The sequence below is a fragment of the Hemitrygon akajei genome, chromosome 13 (assembly GCF_048418815.1).
Source record: "Hemitrygon akajei chromosome 13, sHemAka1.3, whole genome shotgun sequence".
Lineage (NCBI taxonomy): Eukaryota > Metazoa > Chordata > Chondrichthyes > Myliobatiformes > Dasyatidae > Hemitrygon > Hemitrygon akajei.
Window position 1 is genome coordinate 44,316,012 of NC_133136.1, and position 13,646 is coordinate 44,329,657.

At 39.2% G+C, this 13,646-nt stretch overlaps 1 protein-coding gene across 2 annotated transcripts in view; it reads left to right on the plus strand.

Annotated features, from left to right (window-relative positions):
* kif2a (kinesin family member 2a) overlaps nt 1–13,646 on the plus strand; it is a 112,578-nt gene that overhangs the window by 72,234 nt on the left and 26,698 nt on the right. For both annotated transcript variants that reach the window (XM_073064506.1, XM_073064507.1), the window contains exons 10-12: nt 10,281–10,371; nt 13,246–13,309; nt 13,437–13,528. In XM_073064506.1, the coding sequence (XP_072920607.1) occupies nt 10,281–10,371; nt 13,246–13,309; nt 13,437–13,528 (247 nt within the window). The remainder of the gene's footprint in view (nt 1–10,280; nt 10,372–13,245; nt 13,310–13,436; nt 13,529–13,646) is intronic.

Consider the following 13,646-nt stretch of genomic DNA (forward strand, 5'->3'; position numbering starts at 1 on the left):
GTGATGCATCCTAATGGGTTGCTTTCTGTGGTGCATTTGTAAGGGAAAAAATTGGTGAGGGCCAGTGGAGAATGTGATTAATTTCTTTAGTCTTCTAAGGAAATAAAGGTGCTCATATGCTTTCTTGGCCAAGGCATCATTGTGGCTAGATGAGGAGAAATTATTGGTGATGTTTACACGTAGGGACTTGATAGTCTGTTCCATTTCTACCGTAGCATCATTGATACAGATAAGGGTGAATGCTCTGTCCCACAACCTGGTCAATGATCAGATCTTTTATTTTATTGATATTGAAGGAGAGGTTGTTGTGTTGATATCATGACATTACACTATAAAAAGTACATTTAAACCCTCTTGAAGCACTAACATTCCTGAGAGGTCCATGTAGGTACCAATGACATGGATAGGAAGAGTGACGAGGTTCTGCAAAGTGAGTTTGAAGTTTGGTACCAAGTTAAGAGTACGCAGGATTGCTTCCCATGCCATGTGCTAATGAGACCAGAAATAGGAAGATAGTGCAGTTTAACATGTTGCTAAAGAGTTGGTGTAGAAGGTAAGGTGTCAGATTTTTGAATCATAGGGCTCTCTTCCAGAGGAGGTGGGACCTGTACAGTAGAGACAGCAGCTGAACTGGAGGGGGACTAATATCTAGTGGGAAGGTTTGCTAGTGCTGCACAGAGGGGTTTAAATTAGAATTGCAGGAGAATGGGAACTAGAGTACCAAAACAGATAGTAGAGACATGTTAAGACATCAGACAGTCAGGAATCAAAAGGTTGAGCGTGGTACAACTAATGTTCTCAGCTGCGTATATTTCAATGCAAGAAGTATTGTAGATGAGCTCAGGACATGGATCAATAAGTGGAATTATGATATTGTAGCTATTTGGGAGACTTAGTTGCAGGAGGGACAGGACTAGCAGCTCAATATTCCAAGGTTCCGCAACACAACTGGAGCGATTAAAGAGGAGGTGAGGTGTTTATACTAGACGGGAAATATCATGGCTGTGCTCATTCAGTGAAGACTGGAGAACGTGTCTAGTGAGGCTTTGTGGGTGAGAATGAGAAATAAGAAAGGTATGATCACATTAATAGGGCTATATTATGGACCACATTAACAGTCCATGGGATTTAGAGGAACAAATTTGCAGATAGATAGCAGACTGTTGCAAGAAACATAAGGTGATTTTAACTTTCCACATATTGACTGGAACTCCCATATGGTAAAAGGCCTAGATGGAATAGAGTTTGTCAAATGTGTTCAGGAAAGTTTCCTTAATCAGTACATTAAAATCCCAACAAGAAACTGCGATACTTGATCTCCTATTAGGGATTGAGGCAGAGCAGTTCACAAAAGTTTGTGTAGGGAAACACTTTGCATCTAGTGATCATAATGCCATTTGTTTCAAAGTAAATATGGAAAAATGATAGGTCTGGTCTGCAGCAACACAAATGGTGAAGGAGAAGTGGGGGTGGGGGGCATTACCAGAAGTTTGAGAAATCAATGTTCATACTATCAGGTTGGAGGCTACCCAAATGAAATATAAGGTGTTGTTCCTCCAACCTAAGTGTGGCCTCATCACGACATGCTTCCAGCATCTGCAGATTCTCTCTTGTTTCTGGTCTGCAGGTTGAGATTCTGAATTGGAGAATGGCCAATTCTGATGGTATCAGAAAGGATCTGACAAGTGTGGAATGGGACAGGTTGTTTTATGGCAAAGATGGACTTGGTAAGTGGGAGGCCTTCAAAAGTGAAATTTTGAGATTACAAAGCTTGTATGTGCCTGTCAGAATAAAAGGTAAAGATAACAGGTTGGTTTTCAAGAGATATTGAGGTCCTGGTTAAGAAAAAAAAAGATGGTATAGGCAGGTAGGATCAAATGAGGTGCTTGTGGAGTATAATAAATGTAAGAGAACACTCAAGAAAGAAATCAGGAGGACTAAAAGAAGGCATGAGATTGCCCATCAGACAAGGTGAAGGAGAATCCTAAGGGGTTCTAGAATGGTAATCTATGCGTGGAGCCAAGAAAGATGGGGATATCTTAAATAGATCTTTTGCATCTGTATTTACTTGAGAGACAGATGCAAAATCTATAGAAGTTAGGAAATGCTCCAGTGAGGTCATGAACTTTATACAGATTATAGAGGAGGGGGTGTTTATCTTGAGGCAAGTTAGGTTGGAAAAATCACCATGGTCTGAGGTGTTCCCTCAGACCCATGTGAATGCAAATACAGAAATTGCTGGGGCCCTAGCAGAAATATTTAAATCATCCTTAGTGATAGGTGAGGTATGGGAGGATTGGAGGATAGCTAATGTTTTTTCCATTGTTTAAGAAAGACTTTAAAAATAAACCAGGAAATTATAGGCCAGTGAGCCTGACATTATTAGTGGAAAACTTATTGGAAGGTATTCTAAGGGACTGGATATTTGAGTATGTGAATAGACAGGGACTGATTTTGGATAGTCAGCATGGCTTTGTGCGTGGTAGGTCATGCCTAACTAGTCCAGAGTTTTTCAAGAATGTTACCAGGAAAGTTAATGAAAGCAAGTCAGTGGATGTTGTCTTCATGGACATCAGCAAGGAATTTGACAAGGTCCCACATAGGAGGTTGGTCAAGAAGGTTCAGTCACTTGGCATTCAAGATGAGGTAGTAAATTGGATTAGACATTGGCTTTGTGGGTGAAGCCAGAGAGTGGTAGTAGACAGTTTCTACTCTGACTGGAGACCTGTGTCTAGCGGTGTGCCGCAAGGGATCGGTGCTGGGTCCATTGTTGTTTGTCATCTATATCAACAATCTGGATGATAATGGGATTAACTGGATCAGCAAATTTGTGGATGACACCAAGATTGTGGCTTGCAGCAGGATCTGGACCAGTTGGAAAAATGGCAGATGGAATTTAATACAAACAAGTGTGTGGTGTCACCCTTAGGGAGGACCAACCACAGTAGGTTTTACACAGTGAATCAAAGGGCAGTAAGGGGTGCGATAGAAGAAATGGATCTGGGAATACAGGTCCATAATACATTGAAAGTGGAGGCACAGTTAGATATGGTTGTAAAGAAAGCTTTTGGGCCATTGGCCTTCGTAAGTTAAAATATTGAGTGTAGGAGATGGGATGTTATGTTGAAGTTATGTAAGACATTGATGAGGGGTAATTTGGAGTAACGTGCAGTTTTGTTCATGTACCTACAGTAAAGATGTAAATAAGTTTGAAAGAGTACAGAGAAACTTTACAAGGATGTTGCTGGGGCTGGAGGACCTGAGTTATGAAAAACTGAAGAGTTAGGACTTTATTCCTTGGAACACAGAAGATTTAAAGGGAGATTTGATCGAGGTACAGATTCAAGAAAGTGATTATGAACCTTTAGCAATTACCTGGTTTTCTGCATTAATTACTCATAAAGTGTGGTTTGAGCTTCATGATAATAGACAGACAAAATCTGCCTAAATTAATAACACACAAACAATTGTACTTCTCATCAATACTGACTACACCATTTAAACAATCACTGTCTAGTTTCAGAAAAGAATGAGAACCTCTGGGGTAATGCCTTCAACAAAAGTTATTTGGGGTCAGGTACTTAATCAATAAGTTGAGATTGGAGGTGTGGGTTGTAGAGGTGGCTTGCCATATTTTTTTAAAAAGGGCACAGTTTACTGACAGACCCTGCTCTTTTCAAGAAAGATCTGTTTATGTACACCACATCTTGATCAAAACTACTTTCAGAGGAGCTTAGAAGAAGAATTTTAGAGATGCATGAAGCTGGGAAAGGCTACAAAAGCATTTTTAAAGACCTGAGAGTTCATCAGTTCATGGTAAGAAAAATTGTCTCCAAATGGAGGAAATCCAGTACTGTTGCAACTCTCCCTAGGAAATGGCATCCTGCAAAGATCACACCAAGGGTAGAACGTGCAATGCTGAAGGTGGTGAAAAGGAACCCAAGGATATAAGCAAAAGACCTGCAGAAATCTCTAGAACATGCTAACATCTCTGTTCACATGTTCACTATAAGAAAACACTGAACAAGAGTGGTGTTCATGAAGGACACCGTGGAGGAAACCACTGCTCTCCAAAAAAAAACATTGCTGTAAGGCTCAAGTTTGCAAAAGACCACCTGGATGTTCCACAATGTTTCTGGGGCAGTGTTCTGTGGACAGATGAGACAGAAGTTGAGCAACAGCAACTAAATGCTGGAGGAACTCAGCAGGCCAGGCAATATCTATGGAAAAGAGTACAGTTGATGTTTCAGACTGAAACCCTTCGGCAAGACTGGAGAAAAAAGGCTGAGGAGTAGATTTAAAGGGTGGGGGGAGGAGAGAGAAACACAAGGTTGTAAGTGAAACCTGGAGGTGAGTGGGGGGAAGGATGAAGTAAACAGTTGGGAAGTTGATCGGTGAAAGAGACAGAAGGCCATGGAAGAAAGAAAAGGGGGGAGGATCACTAGAGGGAAGTGATGGGTGGGCAAGGAGATGAGGTGAGAGAGGGAAAAGGGGGTGGGAAATGGTGAAGGCGGGAGGCGGGGGGACCATTACTCAAGTTCAAGAAATCGATGTTCATGCCATCAGATTGGCGACTACCCTAACAGAATATGAGGTATTGTTCCTCCAACCTGAGTGTCACCTCATCGTGATGGTCCTGCCAAAGGGTTTCAGCCTGAAACTTAGACTGTACTCTTTGCCATTGATGCTGCCTGCCCTGCTGAGTTCCTTCAGCATTTTGTGTGTGTTCCTCGGATTTCCAGCATCTGCAGATTCTCTCTTGTTTGAGAGAAAAGTTGAATTTTTGGCAAAAATGCACACTGCTATGTTTGGAGGAAAAAGGCCACTGCACACAAAACACCAAAACCTCATCCCAGCTGTGAAGCATGGTGGAACAAGCATCATGGCTTGGGGCTGCGTTGTTGCCTCAGGGCCTGTACAGTTTTTAATTGTTGAGGGTAGAATGAATTCAAAATTATCTCTAGACATTTCACAGAATGCCAGGGTAGCAGTCTGTCACCTGAAGCTTAATAGGAATTAGATGATGCAACAAGACAATGATCCGAAATACAAGATCAACAACAGAATGGTTTAAAAAGAAGGAAATTTGTGTTTTGGAATGGCCAAGTCAGAGCCCAGATTGAGATGCTGTGACATGTCCTGAAGAGGGCTGTTCATGCAAGGTATTCCAGAAATATTAATGAACTGAAACAGTTTTCTGTGGAGGAATGGTCTAAGATTCCTCCTTATTGTGCAAGTCTGATCAGCAGCTACAGGAAACCTTTGGTGGACGTTGTTGCTGCTAAAGGACTTTGTACTAGTTTCTAAATACAGGGTTTATACACTTTTTCCAGCTTGGACTTTGAATGATTAAACAATGTGTTCAATAAAGATGTGAAAATTACAACTTGCTTGTGTGTTATTAGTTTTAGCAGAATGTGTTTGTCTGTTATTTTGACTTAGATTAAGATTGGAGCACATTTTATAAGTAATTATTGCAGAAAACCAGGTAATTTCAAAAGGTTCACAAACTTTTACTTGCAACTGTATATAAAATTAAGAGGGGTATAGGTAGGCTTTCTATCACTGAAATTGAGTGGGACTACATCTAGAGGTAGTGGTTTAAGGGTGAAAGGTGAATAGTTTAAGGGGAGTGTGAGGGGAAGTGCCTTTACTTAGTCATGAGAATGTGGAACAAGCTGGCAGTGCAATGATGCATGCAAACTTGATTTCAACATTTAAGAAAAGTTTGGATAGGTACATTGATGGCAGGGGTATGGATGGTTATGGTTGTGCAGGTTGATGGGACTGGGCAGTTTAAATAGTTTGGCATGGACTAGATGGGCAGAAGGGCCTGTTTCTGTGCTGTTCTTTTCTTTGATGCTATTACTCTAACATTCCTGTATACCCTCTTGTAATACTGAGGGCAAGACCATAGCACAGCAAGCAATACTTCACAGTGACAGTAAACTGGATTCATTACTGATATTCAAGTTTGCGTGTGGATTTATCATGTGCTCTTTGTCATCATATCAGATTTTTCTGTGTATTAATGGTTTTCTTTGCATTCCTAAAGTGTACAGTATTAGAGGAAATTTGAACGATTTTGGAATCACGAGATCCATTCCAGTACCTCATCTCTCCCTTAAGTTACAATTTTTCTTTTCTGGTCTTAAGTCATTTAACAGTTCAGAAACATTTTTAACTTCAAAATTTTTAAACCATAGTGCAACTTTATTTATGTTTTCCTGTTGCTCCACAGCTCTCATAATGAATCAACATACATATTTTCTTTAGGACTTATGACTATTTTGGTGCTATTTTAGTTAATGTTCCAAAAACATATAATTATATCATCAAGGCTGCAATTAATGTCCATTTCTAATCATTAGGATTAGAATGCACAACTCTTCCTGAACTGCTATGTGGTGGTGATGCACTGCTCTTACAAGCAATTTATACTCAATTCTCTCTGCCATGTGATGGAGGATAATTACTAGATTTTCATGTTCCTACATTGTTATCTTCAGTTTTAATGTGGTTAAGATAACAGGGAAGAGGATATGTTGACTAACCTCATTTGCAAGGGAGCAGAAGAAAAGCACTCAAAAAGAGAGGCAAAAAGAAAGTTGGAAGTGCTTAGTAGCTCAGGTGCATCGGTTAGTTACAGGAACAGCTGATGTTTGGGTCAAGGTCAGAAGGAGAGGCTTAAAGCCAACGAGAACTGGGTCATAGGAAAAGTACTGTGATATTTTTTATTTGATAAAGCAGATAAAGAACAGGTACATGGCTCCTACATCATCTTTTATTGGTTCAATTTAATGTCAGAGAATATATACAGCATCCTTCCTCTTCACAGACATCCATGAAACAGTGAAAAAACCCTGAAGAATCAATGACAGAAAAATGTTAGAACCCCAAAGCACCCTTCCCCTCCCATGAACAAGCAACAGCAAAAGCATCAACCCTGCCCCCTCCCCGTCTCCCCACTTACTCCAGCAAAAGCACCACCCTCCCCCCTACTCCCCACCATGTAAAGGCAAGCCCCCAGAGAGAAAGATCTGGAGTCCAACAAAAGCTACTTTCCATCCCAACATTTTGACATCTCAACAGGTCCTCTCTTGCACTGAGGGAGAGAGAGATCACTCCTCTGACAGTGAGACAGGAGGCCAACAAGATCACTGTTTTGATGTTACAATCTGCAGCGTCAGATTGAGTGCCCCCAGCTTGAGAATCATCTCTCACCATTGAGAGAGAGATTGCTCGGTGCAGTGGCCTTTGACAGCAGCTCCCATTGTCTCGATGTTTTGATCTCCTGTGATGCATCAGTAGGCAACATCGATGAAGAATCAGTCATCCTCAGCACCACACCCCAAAGGTCCATGTCTTCCAATCTACATCTGGACATCCCGAAATGCCAGGTCGCTTGGCAAGTTCTGAAGAGTAAGATCCCACCACTTGTGAAGAACATACTTTGGGAGCAGCTATAAATCATGGACTCCGACAGGACCTTAGCTATCTTGAAAAGTAGAGACTTGAGAATAAATTTAAACTTTCGCAGATGAACCAGAAGAAGTCACCCAGGTCTGCAAAAACCTCTGGCACTGTCTTCAGCTCCTCTCTCAAGTTTTCATGTAACTTGTTCATTTCTTGTCACAAGCACTTTTTGTTTTTGTCTTTCACTATTTCTTCATGTTACCAAACTTACATACTCTTTTCCCCTTTCTCTAAGGTTATTTACCATCTGATTTCATGGTATTTCAGTTTATCTAACCTATTAGTAGGGAAAGCTGGGGATTGCTTTAATACAGATTGAGATAACTTAAGATAGAGCTCTTTCTCTTCCAACAAAGCTTAGGCTTTTGAATATTTCCAGCCTTTATTATTTTTATTTTAGATTTAGAACATGTGCCTTTTTCTTTGATTTGAGTGTTGACTGAGTCTTAGGCAATTTTCTTGAAGGTACCGGTATTTTAGACTATTCAGGAAATATTTCTGAAACAATGTATTTTTAAGTCATTAGAAACATGTTGTATAGAAATTAGTATTCAATAATGAATTGTAAAGAATTATCTAAAAATAAAGAATCTTTGTAACTAACGTGTTTGAATTCTGCATTTGTGAGGTAGAAAAATGAATCATAAACTATCAGAGAAAATAGAAATTATTTGCTATGGTAGTTAAAACCAGGAGGTATAACCTTGAAATTAGAACAAGTCTATTCTAAAATGATGTTGGGAAGCACTTAAAGCAGTGGAAATCTGGAGCGCATAATTTAGGCAACTGCTGAAACCCATTAAATTGAAAATTCCTATCTAAGGATCTTGGGTCTTCATTAGGTAACATTATTAAACAATGTAGGTCTGACACGGTGGTCAGCAGCACAGGAGCGCCGCAGGGAACCGTACTCTCTCCGGTCCTGTTCACCCTGTACACATCAGACTTCCAATATAACTCGGAGTCCTGCCATGTGCAGAAGTTCGCTGATGACACGGCCATAGTGGGGTGTGTCAGGAATGGACAGGAGGAGGAGTATAGGAAACTGATACAGGACTTTGTGATATGGTGCAACTCAAACTACCTGCGTCTCAATATCACCAAGACCAAGGAGATGGTGGTGGACTTTAGGAGATCTAGGCCTCATATGGAGCCAGTGATCATTAATGGAGAATGTGTGGAGCAGGTTAAGACCTACAAGTATCTGGGAGTACAGTTAGACGAGAAGCTAGACTGGACTGCCAACACAGATGCCTTGTGCAGGAAGGCACAGAGTCGACTGTACTTCCTTAGAAGGTTGGCGTCATTCAATGTCTGTAGTGAGATGCTGAAGATGTTCTATAGGTCAGTTGTGGAGAGTGCCCTCTTCTTTGTGGTGGCGTGTTGGGGAGGAAGCATTAAGAAGAGGGACGCCTCACGTCTTAATAAGCTGGTAAGGAAGGCGGGCTCTGTCGTGGGCAAAGTACTGGAGAGTTTAACATCGGTAGCTGAGCGAAGGGCGCTGAGTAGGCTACGGTCAATTATGGAAAACTCTGAACATCCTCTACATAGCACCATCCAGAGACAGAGAAGCAGTTTCAGCGACAGGTTACTATCGATGCAATGCTCCTCAGACAGGATGAAGAGGTCAATACTCCCCAATGCCATTAGGCTTTACAATTCAACCGCCAGGACTTAAGAACTTTTAAAAAGCTATTATTAATGCTTTTTGAGATAGTGATTTAGATGCATATCATATTTTTTACTGAGTTAAGTATTGTATGTAATTAGTTTTGCTACAACAAGTGTATGGGACATTGGAAAAAAATTCCCCATGGGGATGAATAAAGTATCTATCTATCTATCTATTGGCTACTGCATAAATGGAATTAAGGCATAAATGAACCATCATTTAGTTTATTAAGAGGACCAGCACTGGTGGCTGAGTGGGGCAGTCGTATTCCCGAAGGAAATGTGAGAAATGTTTTCGATAATGATAGAGGCAAAAAAAGTCTGAAAAATTTGCAAATTGAAGGTGCATAGAAAATTGATCCCAGCAGGTAATGTATTTTGTTTCAGTTTTAAAAAAGCTAGAGGAGATCTTGGATGTGCCAGACTATAATTGGACTTGTATTTTAAGTTTTATTCAGTGTTTTCATTTTTTTGTAAATTACATCAATTGTGCTGTCATTGGATTGCAACAAAAATTAGAAAATGTTCTTGTATCTATCAGTATGGGATAATTTATTTTTCACATGTTATTTTATTGTTATGTAAAATTTGTGTGTGGAACTAACTAAGCTATGCATATCTATGCTCCTGTTACTTGTGTTCCGGTGTACTTAAATTTGGTTTTATGGAGAATTGCCTCTTTCATTCTACATAGTGTATTAGCCATATTCAACTTTTCATCCATCGCCCTGTTTTAAAGTGCCTATGCTTGTTTTCAGTTCCATATTCGGTCCTCACTATTATAAAACTATTACAAAACAAAATATAATACTTCTACATTACAAGATTATTTTATAAAACTGCTTATATAATATCACTTAGAATTAAAGCAATACCCCTAGTATCCTTCCAGTTGTGGTATCTTGTTCCACCAGCTGTCCATGACTATAACCTCTGGAATTCCCTCCTTCATCTGTCTTTTTTTCCAAGGCACTTTTTTTTAAAAAAAGCAACTAATTTCTTTGACTGTCACCATAAGTAGATCATTATCAACCATTGTATGAAAAAGTTTCTACAATGAAGTTTGAGACACTGTTGTTGATGAACTGAAGAATTTTTGACTGCACACTTGTAGTTTTATTTTTGGTCTTTAGATTTACAGCTAGACCTCTGGTAGAAACAATATTTGATAGAGGAATGGCAACTTGCTTTGCTTATGGTCAGACTGGAAGTGGAAAGACACATGTAAGTAATCCATTTTTTTCCCCACAGTTTTAAAATAATTGCATTGTTCAGTTGCATAGGAGGAATAAAAATCTAATTAGATCCTGGAGAAATGTGCTTACCTTTTATCTTCGTATTCAATGTGAACTTATTTTACTTGGCTATTCTGCAATACTAGATTAAGCAATGTTGCACATCTTATGAGTGATGTTACCTTTCATTATCTGTTAGTGTTTTTCTTCAGTTTCTTTGTCTTTATTTGTAAAGTTCCAGTTATTTATTTCCCTCCCTAATTACCCTTGTGTATTGGTGAGCATTGTCCTAAACCACTGTAGTCCTTCATGTGAAAGCGTTTTCATAGAGCTAATTAATAGCGAGTTGCCTGTTTTGGGTAAGCAATGTATTTCCTGGTTGGGAAGGGAGGACTTGAAAGGGAAGCTCTGAGGTGTTGGTGCTCCCCCCATCTGTCTACTGCTCTTGTCTCCCTCAGTGGTAGCGATCACAGGTTTGAGTGGTGGCGTGGAGTAGTCAAGGTGAGTAATTGCAGTGCATTTTGTAAGTGTTGTACAACTAGTGAAAGTTATGCTTTCAGCCAAACAGGCCCTTTTGCTCTGAATGGTGCCAGGATTCTTAAGAGCTATTGGAACCAGATATACAGTGATCCAACCCACTTGTAGATGCTAGAAAGGTTGCTGAGTTTGGAGGTCGAAAGCCCTGGGTTGACATTTCCGGAAGTCAGGTGCCCGATGTCTTGAGAGTCCAGCCGAAGGACAAGAGAATCTGGGGCCAAGGGATCTGGAGGTGGCCTTTAATGGTGTTGGAGGCCTGTCTGTGTGTGAATAGATGGAAGGTGGGAAAGGGGCTTGTTTTGCTGTTTCGTTTTGTTTTGTTACTGTTGCTGTTGTTGCTTGTGTTGCTTTGATGAACATTGTGGGCTTACTGTGTTAGCGGTGGAATGTGTAGCAATACTTTCAGGCTGCCCAAGAACATCCCTAGGTTGTATTGGTTGTTAATACAAAATAAGCACTTCACTGCATTTTTGGATGTGTATGTGATAAATAAATGAGTCTGAATCTGAATAAACTCAGGTTATCCTTCTCTTCTAGCCATGGTGTTTATGTGACAGTTCAGTTGAGTTTCTGATCATGATAGAGCTCGGTGTTAGTAGTACCATTGAATGCCATGATGCTGGTTAGTCTCTGTCTCATTGAAGATGCTTGTGCCGTAGGAAATTTTCAAGTTGCATATGGTACATCTGTGTATGGCCAATCATGTATTGGAAGATCATCCTTGCAGAATTCACAAATCACTATCAAAAATTTGAGATACAGAATAAAGTTGCCTCTTGCATAATTTTGTGGTGTTGAAAGTAAATAAACACTTCATTTCAACTTGTTCTTGAAAGTATGCATGCATCCTTCTGGGAAGGATGTGAACGTTTTGGAGAGGGTGCAGAATAAATTTCTCTGCCTGGGTTGGAAGGCATATCCTGTCAGGAGAGATTGTGCAAACTTGGATTGTTTCCTGTGGAGCTGTGGAGGCTGAGGGAAGACTTGATAGAAGTTAGTAAAATTATGGGAAGTATGGTTAAGAGTAGGTGGCTGGCATATCTTTTTCCCCAGGATCAAAATGTCTAATTCTAGAGGGCATGCATTTAAGTGAGAGGAGTTAAGTGTGGGCAGGTTTTTTTTTACATAGAAAGTGGCGGTACTCTGCTGCCAGAGGTGGTACTGGATACAAATAAGGAAAGGTTGCCATAGATGCTGCCTGGCAGGCTGAGTCCCTCCAGCGTTTTATATATGTGAGTCTGGATTTCCAGCATCTTGCAGAATCTTTTGTGTTCATGTATAGCTTGTACTATTGTTCATTGCTTATTTAGTTTCCCTGAAGGAAACTTTTCTAACAAAAAATATTTCCTTAACCGCTGATAATCAAATTTAAGTTGCAGACCAGCAGTCCATAAATATTTCCTCAATTTTCTTCAGAGGTATAATATTTCTCAAATTCTCATTTTAATGCTTTTTTTCTTTACACTACTTTAATAGTCTTAGTCTTCCTGTTGTAGTTGCCATAGGGGTTGGGAGAGTCAGGGAGTCCACGTGAATCTGAAGCCCATTAAGCAACAATTTGAACATCATCCATATGCTGACGAAATCAAATTAAAAAGACATTGCAATTTTGCATAATTGTAGAATGTCACATATGGGAAGAAAAACTAAACTGTGCTCAATTAATTATGTGGAAGGTTATATATATTATGGAGCAACTAGGTAATTGTTTGATTATGTGTATAACAAGATAAAGCCATTAAATAAGCCACATGCCTTTTTGGATTGTAAGTAATGGGGCTTGGGTTTGAGTGGAGTAATTATAAAACTTGATGCTAAAACACACTCAGACAGCAGTTTGATGCTTAGAGGTTATGAAAGTCATAAACCACATACATTTACATGGATTATATTAGATGTGGAAAAATAATAATTTTGAACAAGCTGGTAATAAAGCAACAACTTCCAGTAGAATTGAAAAGATAACCAATTGAATAGAGTATATTTTTAAAAATATTGTAAAGGGGGAAAGATTGTACTTTCATTATTGAAGATTTATTTTATATAAGAACATTATTTTTAAAAAGGACATTAATGACTGAGGAGCATATTGGTATGGGGATGCAAAATCCGAAACATTGCATCAAATTAAACAGCAATATGACAAGAGAATCTTGAATTCAAATAATGTGAACTGTAATAAAATTGTTGTCAGTTACTTCCACATGCATTTGTAGTAACTTCTCCCAAAGAAAAATGCTGCAATTTAGCATAGATTTCATTTCACATATGTACCTATGATGTTTAAGTTCCTCTACCCAATTTTTTTTTCTGATTTGGTTTTTAGACTATGGGTGGTGACTTCACTGGAAAAAATCAGGATTGTTCTAAGGGAATTTATGCATTAGCAGGTAAATATTTTAACATGTAATTTTACGTAAGTCATATACTTTTATGTCAAAGCAATTTTGTTTTAAATGTTATTGATTTAATGTTCCTTCTTCATTTGAATTTTACTATTTATTTTCATCTTTACAGCCCGGGATGTTTTTCTAATGTTAAAGAAGCCAAATTACAGAAAAATAGAACTCCAAGTGTTTGCAACATTTTTTGAAATTTACAGTGGCAAGGTAAATGAGCTTTCTCAAATTTCAGTAAGTTCTTGACACACTTGATAATTCCCAACTGAAAGACTTTTTTTGTTTCAGAACATGGCTACTCTTAGTAGCAGTTCAAGATTTATCTGTA